The sequence below is a fragment of the Capsella rubella genome, unplaced genomic scaffold (genome assembly GCF_000375325.1).
Source record: "Capsella rubella cultivar Monte Gargano unplaced genomic scaffold, Caprub1_0 scaffold_1, whole genome shotgun sequence".
Lineage (NCBI taxonomy): Eukaryota > Viridiplantae > Streptophyta > Magnoliopsida > Brassicales > Brassicaceae > Capsella > Capsella rubella.
The window spans coordinates 10,149,531-10,162,400 of record NW_006238923.1 but is presented as its reverse complement, the minus strand read 5'-3'; the positions used below and the strand labels follow the sequence as shown (position 1 = coordinate 10,162,400).

At 37.0% G+C, this 12,870-nt stretch overlaps 3 protein-coding genes across 7 annotated transcripts; 2 read left to right on the top strand and 1 right to left on the bottom strand.

The window, feature by feature from the left end:
- Positions 1-1,172: 1,172 nt before the first annotated feature.
- LOC17899530 (probable LRR receptor-like serine/threonine-protein kinase At1g29720) lies at positions 1,173-7,256 on the top strand. 5 transcript variants are annotated; one of them, XM_023776943.1, is made up of 25 exons: positions 1,173-1,295; positions 1,400-1,577; positions 1,683-1,754; positions 2,185-2,256; positions 2,347-2,418; positions 2,512-2,558; positions 2,693-2,764; positions 2,959-2,992; positions 3,079-3,150; positions 3,239-3,307; positions 3,394-3,465; positions 3,689-3,754; positions 3,823-3,891; positions 3,990-4,040; positions 4,143-4,184; positions 4,318-4,361; positions 4,534-4,904; positions 4,985-5,180; positions 5,279-5,299; positions 5,423-5,557; positions 5,657-5,775; positions 5,856-6,066; positions 6,168-6,399; positions 6,480-6,621; positions 6,714-7,256. In XM_023776943.1, exons 1-25 carry the CDS (start codon positions 1,193-1,195, stop codon positions 7,113-7,115), a joined length of 2,964 nt encoding a protein of 987 aa, XP_023632711.1. In that variant the 5' UTR covers positions 1,173-1,192; the 3' UTR covers positions 7,116-7,256. The 5 variants fall into 5 exon arrangements, with proteins under 5 accessions (XP_023632711.1, XP_023632709.1, XP_023632710.1 ...); XM_023776941.1 differs by having other exon boundaries at positions 2,512-2,583; positions 2,924-2,992; XM_023776942.1 differs by having other exon boundaries at positions 2,512-2,583; positions 2,921-2,992; positions 4,026-4,040.
- Positions 7,257-7,651: 395 nt separating this feature from the next.
- Positions 7,652-8,550, bottom strand: LOC17898044 (pentatricopeptide repeat-containing protein At1g29710, mitochondrial). Its single transcript, XM_023777165.1, is given in 5 exon segments — positions 7,652-7,854; positions 7,856-8,194; positions 8,196-8,375; positions 8,377-8,423; positions 8,502-8,550. Coding segments are annotated over 5 exon segments (687 nt in total). The 3' UTR covers positions 7,652-7,782.
- Positions 8,551-8,759: 209 nt separating this feature from the next.
- LOC17897373 lies at positions 8,760-11,564 on the top strand. The gene is made up of 8 exons (XM_006305180.2): positions 8,760-8,901; positions 9,582-9,862; positions 9,986-10,111; positions 10,237-10,395; positions 10,506-10,624; positions 10,741-10,932; positions 11,044-11,134; positions 11,242-11,564. The coding sequence occupies exons 2-8, from the start codon at positions 9,599-9,601 to the stop codon at positions 11,332-11,334; spliced, it is 1,044 nt and encodes a 347-aa protein (XP_006305242.1). The 5' UTR covers positions 8,760-8,901; positions 9,582-9,598; the 3' UTR covers positions 11,335-11,564.
- The last annotated feature ends 1,306 nt before the right edge of the window (positions 11,565-12,870 follow it).

Genomic DNA, 12,870 nt, shown 5'->3' with positions numbered 1-12,870 from the left:
GGTTCTCTTCACATTGCTGGTTCCTTCAAAGGTGACCTGAAGAATATCCCATGCCTCTTTTGCAGATTCACATCCCTGAACTCTGGTGAACTGATTTACAGGCAACGATTTGAAGATTAAGGACAGAGCTGTTGCATTGTGTTTTGCTGCAAGTTTCTCCTCTGCAGTCCAATCCTTCTTGGGTTTTGAAACAGCATCTCCAGCCTCATTTGTTTTCACAGGGGCTGTCCATCCATCTTCAACAGCTATCCAGGCATCAAGATCAGCACTCTGAATATCCTGTCTCAGCTGCACCTTCCAGAACCCGTAATGTTCTGGATCCAACTTAAACGGCTTAGTTATAGCAACGTATTGCTGTGATTTCTCCATACCCTCTGTTGCAGGATCTCACCTGTTGAAAAGATAAACAGATTTTTTATCAGGCGTCCGCTCTGATACCAAATGAAAATGTATAGAGAAACGCACAGACAGTTAAACTTAGAACGCGCCAAGCAAACGCTTTTTCCTTCGATCTTTATTAACAAAATTTATCTTTTCCTAGGATACAATTTTGTCTCGGCTCTTACTCAATCTATTCCTACCAATAGAATTGAACCTGAGCACTAAACCTATCTCTCCTACACCCGTGTAGTCCCAAGAGAAAACAAACACTCACCTTCTCAGCTTTTTGTTTTGCTAGTTTCGAAGTATATAATCACGTACAAAGAGTCTAAAGTGTTCAAAATGGCTCGTGGCCAAACCCTAGACTATTTATACTCACTACTCGAAACCCTAACCCTAGGATCTTCGAGGATCTCACGGAAACGGAATATACTTGCTTGTCAAGCTTATCCTTTCCTTATTTGATGTGAAGAATATTCACCATATCTTCACACGCAATTCGTCTCTATCTTTGCTGCCAAGCAAGAAATCTTCCTTAGCACGTCACTCCATCCACTTAAGCTTTGCCACGTCATCTCACAACTCCATGTCAGCAACTTCAAGTGTCTGATGTGATCTCAGGCGTCTGATGTGGTCTCAGGCGTCTGAACAGATGCGGCTTCCTGATCTTCACAGCAAGCTGTTCTGGAACTGCATCTTCAAATATCTGCAGCAGTTTTACTTTTAGCGTATACTATATTGTTATATAAGCATTGAATCATCACTAATATTGTGATTAACCAAGAAAATACTGTATATAATTTATATCGATATGTCGATCCTCTTCTCGATTTTTCTATTATTCACCATCATCACTACCTTCCTCGCAGCTCTAAGAACATCGGCCATTTCACCAGTTCTTCATCCAGATGAATGTATGAGAAGATTCATTAGCTAGCTATTTCTTACAAAATCTTAAAATCACAGTCATAAAGGTAATCAAGAAATTTGCTTTTCTGGTCAAAATTTAATTATGCAGTAAAAGCGCTTGGAGAGATAGCTTCCACACTAGGTATCACGAGACTTAACCTACACTATGGAGACCCTTGCGCTTTAGGAGGACTAAAGATGGATGTTGCTCCGATTCTAGGGAGTGAGAATACCATTGTTTGTGATTGTAACATCAACAATAGCACCTCATGCCATATTACGAACATGTGAGTACTCGTCTTGTTGCTCTTCTACCTTCTCCTATAGATTTTCTCATTTTCTTTTATATTTCGATCCATGATTAACCATATATTCTCGTGGTTGGTCATCAGAATTCTCAAGACCCTCAGTCTTCCAGGAAAACTTCCACCGGAGTTGGTCAAACTTCCCTATCTCCGATCGATGTGAGTTCTAGCTATCACGAATCATTTACTGTATATAACCAATAGTTTGAGGTTTCAGTTTGCAGTGACAAATTTGGATATATATATATATATGTGAATTTTGTTTTGTGTTATGTTATATATGGTACTACAGTATATAGTATGTTTATCTTTTAAATAGAATACTTTTTGTTATGTTAATATTCATCAATTTGTTATGTTTATCCTTAAATAAGTTTTTCATCAATTTTTTTTATTTATAATTATGACAGTAAACCAAAAATGAGAATAAAAGGGATTTCTTAGCGTAAATGAAAATAAAAGGAGATTTTTTAGCGTTTTTACAAAAGATTTGTAATAATTTTGTATTTCTCTTTTTTTCGGCTAAATTAATTGAGATATTACGAAGTCATGATACATAGTATATGTCTATTCTTGCTCTTCTTTGAAGCGACTTGTGCCGAAACTACCTCTCTGGCTCTATCCCAATGGAGTGGGCTTCAATGCCACACCTCACTTTCATGTTAGCTCTCCCTCTCACTACTCTCTCTATATATATGTGTGTTGTTTCTTCATCTTCATGATTTGCAAGTAACTTTAACTCTTCTTGCAGCTCGCTCTGCGCCAATCGTTTGTCTGGGAATTTACCAAGTGGGTTACAAAACTTCAAGAATCTGACATTTCTGTACGTCTCTAACTGTTTCATCACCTGAAGGCATGTGCATATATAAATTACATCCAACATTACAGTAATGTGTATATGTGATGAAATTTTCAGAGGACTCGAAGCCAACCAGTTCTCTGGTCCAATTCCTGATGAGATTGGTAACTTGATCAACCTAGAAAAACTGTATGATTCTTCGCATATTAACTAGTTTACAAAACCACAATAATCTTTGGTTTTATCACTTTTATGGAAAGAGTACACTTGTAATATTTGCTAAAATTGGGTTTTACAGGCATCTTGCTTCCAATCAATTTACAGGAAGTCTTCCTAGCACTCTTGCTAAGCTGGTTAACCTTCAGGATTTGTAAGTTATTGTATATCAAATATTTTTGCCTTTGTAACTGCAAATGCTCATCTTTAATCATATCTAGCTTAGTTAAGATAACCTATAAACTAGTTCAAGAAGATTAAGTTTTATAAACCTCTAAAACTAGTTGTTAATTTTCATCCATTTATGTAGTAGGGTAAGTGACAATAACTTTGATGGCATCATTCCAGGGTATATTGGCAACTGGTCTCGGCTTAGAATTTTGTAAGCTTCTCTTTCACTGGTTATAGTAATTTTCTTTATAGTTTGTGTTTTTGCACCGTCTAATTTGCCTCGGCTATTATCAACAGATATTTACATGCAAGTGGACTGAAAGGACCTATTCCTACTAATATCTTCCGCCTACAAAATCTTACTGATGTGTAATTAACTTGTCTAGCTTTCAAACGTATATTAGTAGAGGGAAAATTGATTCAAGACTGATGTTTGAAGCCATGTATTTATATGCAGGAGAATTATTGATATGACCACTGAGATAAACTCCTTTCCATTTATACCAAGCAAAGCCATGGAAATCTTGTATGTATTTATCATCCATGCACTTCTCGTCTTCATGCTTGATTTTTATTAGAACTGATGAACTTAAGTCTCTGTCCCTGTTCCAGGATTTTGAGAAATATGAGTTTGTCTGGTCCAATCCCTTCTTACATCTGGAACATGCCAGTCCTAAGGACTCTGTAAGTTCTTTTATTTGTAATGTGTGAAAAGAATTTGTAAGTTCGAAAGTACTCTATCATATTTTTCTTGTTCTTTTTCTTGAAACTCTGTTATATCCATGCCTCCATGGTCTTATCATCTGTTTATCTTTACCATTAGCTGAATTAGTGAAACGCTAATTTTAAAAAGAACAAAAGCTACAAACATGCAATTTAATATGTTTTTTGTTTTGTTTTGCTGCAGTGATTTATCGTTTAACCAGTTGACTGGGGAAGTTCAATCTGCACTGAAGAAACCTCCCCAATATACGTAAGTACTAGGAGTTGAAGACCTTCTAATAACCATTGAGTATTAATACATTGTTTCAACATGTTTAGCTATTTGACTGGCAACATGCTTTCCGGAAACGTTGGATCTGATGTTTTCCTCAACAGTAAATCTTATATGTACGTTTCACGCCCTTACTCGTTTGTGTGGCTCGAGAAATTATACTCATGTTAGCTAATCATCTTCTTGGTTTTGTATATTTGGTGAATCTTCAAAGTGATCTCTCTTATAACAATTTCTCATACTCATCTAGCTGCCAGGACAAGAGGTATGAACATGAAATCATGGTAGATATATACTTACATATTCTTCCCATTAGTTTAGAATCTGCTTTTGTTGAAGTTTATATTCTCACGTTCTGTTGAATCAGTAACATAAACACATACCGAAGCTCCTACTTGAAGAACAATTTGTAAGCACACTCACTCTTCTATTTCATCATGCAACAAGAATGTATTAAACTTAGTAATCTGGAAACAGAAATTAGTTAAATGTCTCGCCTAGTGAGATGTCTCATTATTCCTCCTCATCTTCTTTTCCTACAGAACTGGACTTCTACCATGTTCTGGTCCAATAAAGTGCACGAGATGTAAGTGCATATTGATCCGTTAAACTGATCTCAACGATGCATTAGATAACATAATCATTTTTGTCTGCTCTGCTTACCATGTTTATACTCTCTCCTTTTTTCATAATAATAAAAATTGGCATCCTTAGTTTTTCGATTGATGGCGAAATTTTTTTGTTCATTGATTGTATAGATCAAAGCTCACTACATATAAATTGTGGTGGAGAAAGTGAGAATATTCCAACCTCTCTAGGTAAAATCACTTATCAAGCTGATAATAGTGAAACCAAAGCTGCTACAAATCAGCACTTTGAAAACTGGGGAGTTAGTAGCACTGGTTACTTGCCAAATGATATATACATCATTTCACCTAGTTTACCACTATCCGGAGATTCTCCTATTTTTTATAAGACCGCACGTCAATCTGCTCTTTCTCTATCGTATTATGCTTTTTGCTTGAAAAATGGAGCGTACAATGTGAAACTCCATTTTATGGAGATTCAGTTTTCAAACAAAGATCTATCCAGTAGTCTCGGTATACGCATATTCGATATTTATGTTCAGGTAAAGTGTAACTGTTTACTTAGTAGTTATTTTCGATAATCAAGCATGGAAGATTGAAGTTCATTTGATTCGACGGTTAGGGAGAATTGTTCGTGAAGGATTTTAACATCAAAGAGGATGCTAATGGGACTCTGAAGCCTGTCGTGAAAGAAGCCAACGCGAATGTAACTAATCATATGTTAGAGATTCGGTTGTATTGGGCGGGGAAAGGGACAACCCTCATTCCCCAAAGAGGAAACTATGGTCCTCTTATCTCTGCTATCTCCTTATGTCACAGTAAGTTTACTCTTCTCTTCTACTCGTTGAAGCTCCAAAATTTTTGACACTGGTTCCTAGTGCCACCTAACGCTAATATTCATCTTTCAAAATTTCAGGTCTCGAGCCACAATGTGGAGGTCCAAAGACAAAAATAAATAAATAAAAATAAACTACTTTGTTAAAGATATGTTTTCCTCGCTTAGAGTATAGATGATCTATCATGTATATTAGCATTAACACTTTTATTGTCTCCTCTGCAGCGGAGAAAACAGAACATCATACTAAGTATCCCTTAATTGTTGGGGTCACTATTGCTTCAGTAACAGTTGTTCTCTCAGCTATGGGAATATATGCATGGAAGAGAAGCAGAGGAGACAAGAACATAATAGAACGAGGTAACAGAGTTCACAGTGTATAAAGGGATTCCAAGAAGGTAATCCAATAGTTTTAGCCATTAGTAATGATTTTCTCTTGTGAACATGATGATCACATAGAACTGAGAGCGCAAGGTCTGCAAACGCTTTGCTTTACTTGGAGGCAACTGCAAGCTGCAACAAACAATTTTGATGAAGCCAACAAACTTGGAGAAGGAGGTTTCGGATCTGTATTCAAAGTAAGATGCCAAAATGTAAATAGACACCTGAGAAAGAAATAGTGTTGTTTTGGGTTTCTGATATGAGAAACATCATGCAGGGAGAGCTATCAGATGGAACTATCATAGCAGTCAAGCAGCTTTCTTCCAAGTCATGCCAAGGAAACCGTGAATTTGTCAATGAGATAGGCATGATCTCAGGGTTGAATCATCCAAACCTTGTCAAGCTTTATGGTTGCTGTGTCGAGAAAGATCACTTGCTGCTCGTGTATGAATACATGAAAAATAACTCCCTTGCTCATCCGCTGTTCGGTAAACAAAAGTGACTCAGCTTTTCAAGACATTTTAAGTCTAATTCATGTGCACATATATCTTACGTGACGTAATATCTCTTTGGTGTATATCATTGCCAGAAAAGGGTTCCTTAAAACTGGAATGGGCAGCAAGACAACAAATCTGTCTTGGAATCGCAAGAGGGCTTGCATTCCTCCATGAAGGATCGGCGATGAGGATGGTTCATCGTGACATAAAAACAACGAATGTGCTTCTAGACGCTGGCCTTAATGCAAAGATATCTGACTTTGGATTGGCTAGGCTCCATGAAGCAGAACACAGTCACATTAGCACCAAAATTGCAGGAACCATGTAAGTATAGAACATATAACGAAAACCGCAATCATGGCTGCAGAAACGTGTCATTCTTAGTTTCTCTAATATTGCTGCAGTGGTTATATGGCTCCAGAATATGCATTATGGGGTCAACTAACAGAGAAAGCAGACGTTTACAGCTTCGGGGTTGTGGCAATGGAAATTGTTAGTGGGAAGAGTAATACAAAACAGCAGGGAAACGTCCCGCTTATCAATTGGGTAACCGTGGAGATTTTTCTCTCTTGAGCCCATTCAATCCATGATCTGTTTCCATAAGTTTACTGAAACTGGTTTCTTACATCAAAACTCAGGCGCTGACGCTGCAACAGACAGGGGACATAATGGAAATCGTAGATGCAATGCTCAAAGGTGAATTCAACAACAATGAAGCAGCAAGGATGATCAAAGTTGCTCTAGTTTGCATAAACTCATCTCCTTCCTTAAGGCCAACAATGTCAGAGGTTGTGCAAATGCTAGAGGGAGAGATGGAGATACCCCAGGTTATGTCAGGACCTGGTTTATATGGACCAAACTGGAGCATCTCAAAGTTGAAGGAGATTGATACAGATGGTAGCTCGAGCAAGTTTGGTGTGACCGATCATCAAACGACAACAACAGTGAAATCCTCTGCTTCTGGTTCTGATCTCTACCCATTATACCCAGAATCCATGATCTTAAACTCCACAATAGAGTTCTCTTCCTCGTCATTGTAATATCAAAAGCTATGCACATTGCCTTGCCCCTAATTGGAGAAAAAAGGTTTGTGAAGTTATTTTAATAGTTATATCATTACAGTTGTTTGAAACCTTACTATTATATATCCAAAAACACATTTATATGAATGTTTATCAAACTTGAATTATTACATCGATTTCTCTTCCATGATATTGACTTAGATGGCATCCAAGGACACAAACGAGTAACTTGATGATCATTTAACCAAATCTCTAAAAACTTTATTGGTTCTATAAATGATATAGAACTAGATGGCTGTATAAAGTTTCGATACTCTCTATCTCAACTTGTTTCTATTAGAAAAAAGATTTTCAGAATATAGGAAAGTGATTAGTTAGCTCACCAGTAATTGTTGCATTGGCAGACACCGTCTTTGATTGAAGATCGAGGCCTTGAGTTAAGAAGCCTTTTAATAATCTCGACTTCCTCTTTGTAACCATAAGCCCGTTCTTTATTCTCCATAACCAGGATTAAAATACAATAAAACCTAGTGTCAGGAACATAACCCATTTCTTTCAGTTGTGACCTCAAACTCATTAGTGTCTCGTAAATGATCTTCGTCTCTGAATGTGAAGTATCTTCCGGTCTAAATATATACAGAGTCACAGCTCTGTGCCTCATTAATAAAGTCTGATGCTTTGGTTGCTACAAGACCTGCAGTTGCCACTTATCCAGTCTCGTGGCATCTAACTTCTCAATCAACTCATAACATCTATCTTCCAAGCTCTACATCTCCATGAACCAGAGAAAGATTCATCAGTAGTTCCCACTCATCAACACTCGGTTCCAAGTAGCCAGATGTAGCCAACATCTTGGTAACACTCTGATAATTTTACATGGAAGGTACGATTCTACAGTCTCTGCACATATATTGAAATTGCAATGATCCTTCGTCAACATCTCCTGTCAACGTACACGCAGCAAAGACTTCTTTGAATATATCTCCATCTGGTTTGTTCCCTTCTTGCTTGAAACGATTAAACAAATCGATTGCTGCTTCACTGTATCCGCTTTTAGCAAAACACCTCATCATAACACACCAAGTCTCCAAATTTCTTCTCAGGCATTTCGTCGAACACTCCCAATGCATCATCAACAGATCCACAAATAGAATACATTTCCACGATAACATTGCGAGATCTAATATCAAAAAAGGGGAAACCAGAGCAATGGTATACACTCACGAATTCCAAAGCTTCTTGTTCAATGCATACTTTTGCTAACCTTAAAAGTCTAAAACAAATCCATAGCATAACCCTTCTTCTCCAAGCAATTCAAAACCTCCACTGCTCCACAGCTTCTTCAGCCATTTCCTTGATCGCATAACGAATCGAAAGTCTCAACTGTAACATTTTGAACCAAACTTGAAGAAACTGTCCTGTGTTGCTCTTCGAAAATTGAATTCTGCGTCATGTGTGTCCTGTTACGTCTCGCTCAAGCAGAGTGGTGATCTTCGTGAGGCTATGTCTAACCTTGGTCTGATTTAATTTTACTCAAGTAATAGTAAACCAAAAGAATTAGGAAAGGTTTCTGTAAACCGGTTCGGTCAAGGCCAGAGAGACCAGTAATATTAAAACGCTGCGTTTTTAATGAAATTCACTCTAGCCACCAATTCCTCTTTCTCTCTCTATCTCTCCTAAATTTGGTTGGGTGCGGAGTGATCAAACTCTGTGTTGTGGAACTTGGGAGAACCATTCACTCAACAGAAAGACACTGAAGACTACCTTTCTCACCAAACAACTCTCTCTTCAACTCTAAAATCAGGTTTCTTCTTGTTCTGTTTCGTATATCTCTGATGTCAGCATTTCTGGGATTCGCGGCTACTAAATCAAAGTTCCAACATTTGATTAGTTTGTTGTTAATTTATCATCCGTGTCGATGTTGATTAGTGGGATAGTATTGATTTCTTAGACTATGTTTAAGTGCCCATCCCAAATCAAGGCTTGTTTCGTCGTCCTGTGAGGATACCCTTAAGCCTTAGCTATTATTGGTCCTGTGATAAATTTTCAGCTGCTTTAAGCCGTAGCTATAGGTGAACTATGATTACCCTAGGACTTTATTGTACCATATTTGTCTGCTTCAAGTTTGTTTAAGAGCATTTTGTGAGAGATGGGTCTCTACTCTGTCAGGGGCGGACCCAGAAAAAAAATTAAATGGGTTCAAAATGTAGCACATGACCTCAAACATAACATGGGGGCAGTTTAACCATTTTGACACTTATAACTTAATAGGTTTGTGGGTGCAACTGCCCCCACTTTCTTCTATGTGGGTCCGCCCCTGTAACTCTGTACTGTCTAGAATCTAGGACAAAGTCAACATCATTATAAGTAGCAATCTTTTGATGACTTGTATGTTTTGTAAAACTCTGTTACTAAGCTAAACCGGTGAATCTCTTTTCAGTTTACTCATTTAAAGACCTCCTTTTGTGTTATGAACATTTTCAGGTTGCAGAACAAAATCAATGGCTCTAGTGGTGTCAGGTGGCAAAGCAGCCACGATGCCACTACAGGCCAATGCTCTTCTTCCTCTATGTATCAAGACCAAACCAAGAGTCCTAAGTGCATCTGCATCTCCTCTTTTCTCACCAGCTCCTCATATCGCTGCCAGGTCCCTCTCCATCCGCCTCAAGCTGTCGCCGCATGTGGTATCTTCTGTTTTATCAGAGGACCAAGCTACTGGGTTTAGTGGCTCTGGGACAGATGCTTTCAAGCTGACATACCTGGAGGTGGGGTTTCTTCATTTAGTTGGGTCGTTTTAGGGATCTTTTACTACTTGGGTTTTTGTGTTTCTATTAGCAAATGCTGCATTGTATTTGATTATTAAATGTCTTCAAATTTGTGGGAGTCAGGGCAATAGCTGGTTATGGGAAACAAGTGGCTTGAAAATCCTGGTTGATCCGATTCTAGTTGGTAATTTGGATTTTGGAATCCCATGGCTCTATGATGCTGCCAAAAGATATTTGAAGGGCTTCAAGGTAACATTTAAAAACATGAAACATCATCAGCGGTTTCTATCATGGAATCTTATTAGTAATGCAGTTTCATCATGATTATGTCTCTCATTGTGATTGTAAGTTTCTAAAATTTATATTTGGTGCAGCTTGATGATCTCCCTGAAGTTGATTGTCTACTCATTACTCAAAGCCTTGATGATCACTGTCATCTGAACACCCTTAGGCCATTTTCTGAGAAATATCCAGGCATAAAGGTTATTGCAACTCCAAATGCAAAGCCTTTGCTGGATCCTCTTTTTAGAAATGTAAGTGACTTGCTGGCTTGTTTCATATTTGCTAGTCTTAACCTGAATTCCAGACTAATCTTAAAAAGTGAGAATGAGCTATATAAAGGGTTGCTGAACTATTACTGTAGGTCACTTATCTGGAACCTGGAGAAAGCTATGAGCTAAACGCAAGAAACGGTTCTAAGGTTCGAGTTAAAGCCACAGCAGGACCTGTCCTTGGTCCACCATGGCAACGCCCTGAAAACGGGTAAAAGAAAAAATTAACTCCCATCAAGCTTTCAATTCCTCCATTAATATGGTCTGCGACAACAACTTATAACCTGGTTATGTATATTTTGAGTTGTGCTTCTATTTTGTTCTCAGGTATCTCCTTGTATCCCCTGAAGATCAGATATCTCTCTACTACGAACCGCATTGTGTATGTAACATGGAACTTCTGAAGAATGAAAGAGCCGACATTGTAATCACACCGGTCATCAAACAACTTCTCCCACGATTTACTCTTGTTTCTGGCCAAGAAGACGCTGTCCAGCTCGCCAAACTCTTGGAAGCCAAGTAAACAATCATCTATCTTTTCTTTTCCCCGTTATATATCATGTAATCTCAAGAAAATGAATCAACAGTCTTGCTTTTTGTTTATCAATGGGTGTTTTCTTGGACATTTAGGTTTGTTGTGCCAATGCAAAATGGCGAGCTTGAAGCAAAGGGAATTCTAGCAAGCATAATAAAGAAAGAAGGAACGATGGAATCATTTAAGGTGCAGCTTTCTTAAAACCCCCAAAAATTATTGAAATCGAAATCAAATGTTGGTTCAACCTGGCTCAATGGTGATAAATGTTTTTGATGTTTGATTTTTAAATGCAGGAATTATTGTTGAAAGAGCTACCAAAAGCTCAAGTGTTGGAGCCTATAGCAGGTGTGCCGCTAGAGATCCTGACTCCATCTTCGGACATTTAAAGTGTGACAGTACAAACTACATGAGAGGATAGACAGATGTAAATAACACATGTGAAATAAAACTTTTTAGAGATGGATCAGTTGAAGATAAAATGTAATATATAGCTCTTGGAGAAGAAGAGGGATTGGAGATTTCAGTGATAATAGAGATTTTGGAGGTTTCAGTGATAATGCAGATTTTGTATGTGTTGAACTATTAAAGATTATAATTTATTATATTTTTGACAACATTTTAAAGATTATTTCATATGAGAAGGTAGATTTATAAGTAAAACAATGAATGAGGAAGGGATACAAATATATCAATATATAAGAATTATAGTGTTAGACGTCTTAAAGATATAGTTAGGGGTGTCAAAATGGATAACTCAACTCATTTGTTTAAATTGTCCTAACTTCGACCATGTCCTAACTTCGAACGGTTATTCGACAAATTAATTTTGTCCTAACTTTGACGATGTCCTCTACATTGAAGAAACTCATGTTTTCTTCAATAAACTCCAAAGATTTTTTGTGATCTCCTCTACAGAAATATTCTCGGACTAGTTTCAAGAAAGAGAGAGAAGAAAGATCCTCCATTCTTGTTATTATTTCTGCTGTAAAGCGGGAGGAGAAAAAAAAACAGAGTTTTTATATTCCCAAAAATAAAGAAATGACGAATCAAACTCGTCCACGTCATCTAACTATATAATTTTGTAATTTCTGATTTTTTTTTTTAAATTCCTTCCTCACATTATTAATCATTCTAGAAAATACATCCTTATATGAATTAATCTCCAAATAAATTAAACGGTTCACATACAAATATGAATGATCTTTCCACTTCTTCAAAATCTCCAAAATCTCAAACCTCCAAAATCTTTCCACTTCTCCACAAACTATCTCACGTTCAAAGTTCAGTGTTAAGATTACTATCTCTTTCGTGCTCAAACACTTGAGTTGCCTCCGTATTCTAAATGTGTTGTTTCTTTGAAATTTGTATTTCAAGTATGTTGCATGCGTCTGTATTTGTCTTCTAATAAAAAAAAAGCAGACATTTCTTTTATTTACGAATGATCAAAATTCCGAACCAAACCAAGTCTAAACAATTCTGAAACCATAAATCCTGAACAAGTAAACATAAAATTATATTCCAAATGGACCAGCATTCTGAAATTCGAAACTCGAATAATTCAAACTAAAAACCAACCAATTAACAGAATGCCATATGTATCCAAACAATATGTACTATTTCTTATAATTCATTAACAATAAAAGGTTATTTAACATACATAAAACTTTCAAAATATATGAGGAGAAATAATTGATGTTCTCAAAGACATTTTCTCTAACGGATGTTCGTTCTTGTCCAAATGCAATCTACAATTATTCGAGAAAATTTATTATATATATACAACTAGCTAGTTATATGGCGTAGAGCAAACTATACTTTCAAGACATATTTTCTCTTAATAAAGCGGGTGCACTGCACAGCACATCGATTCTTTTATAATGTGGTTAAATTGCTAGAAAAAAAAATTGAGTAACAAAGTGTTT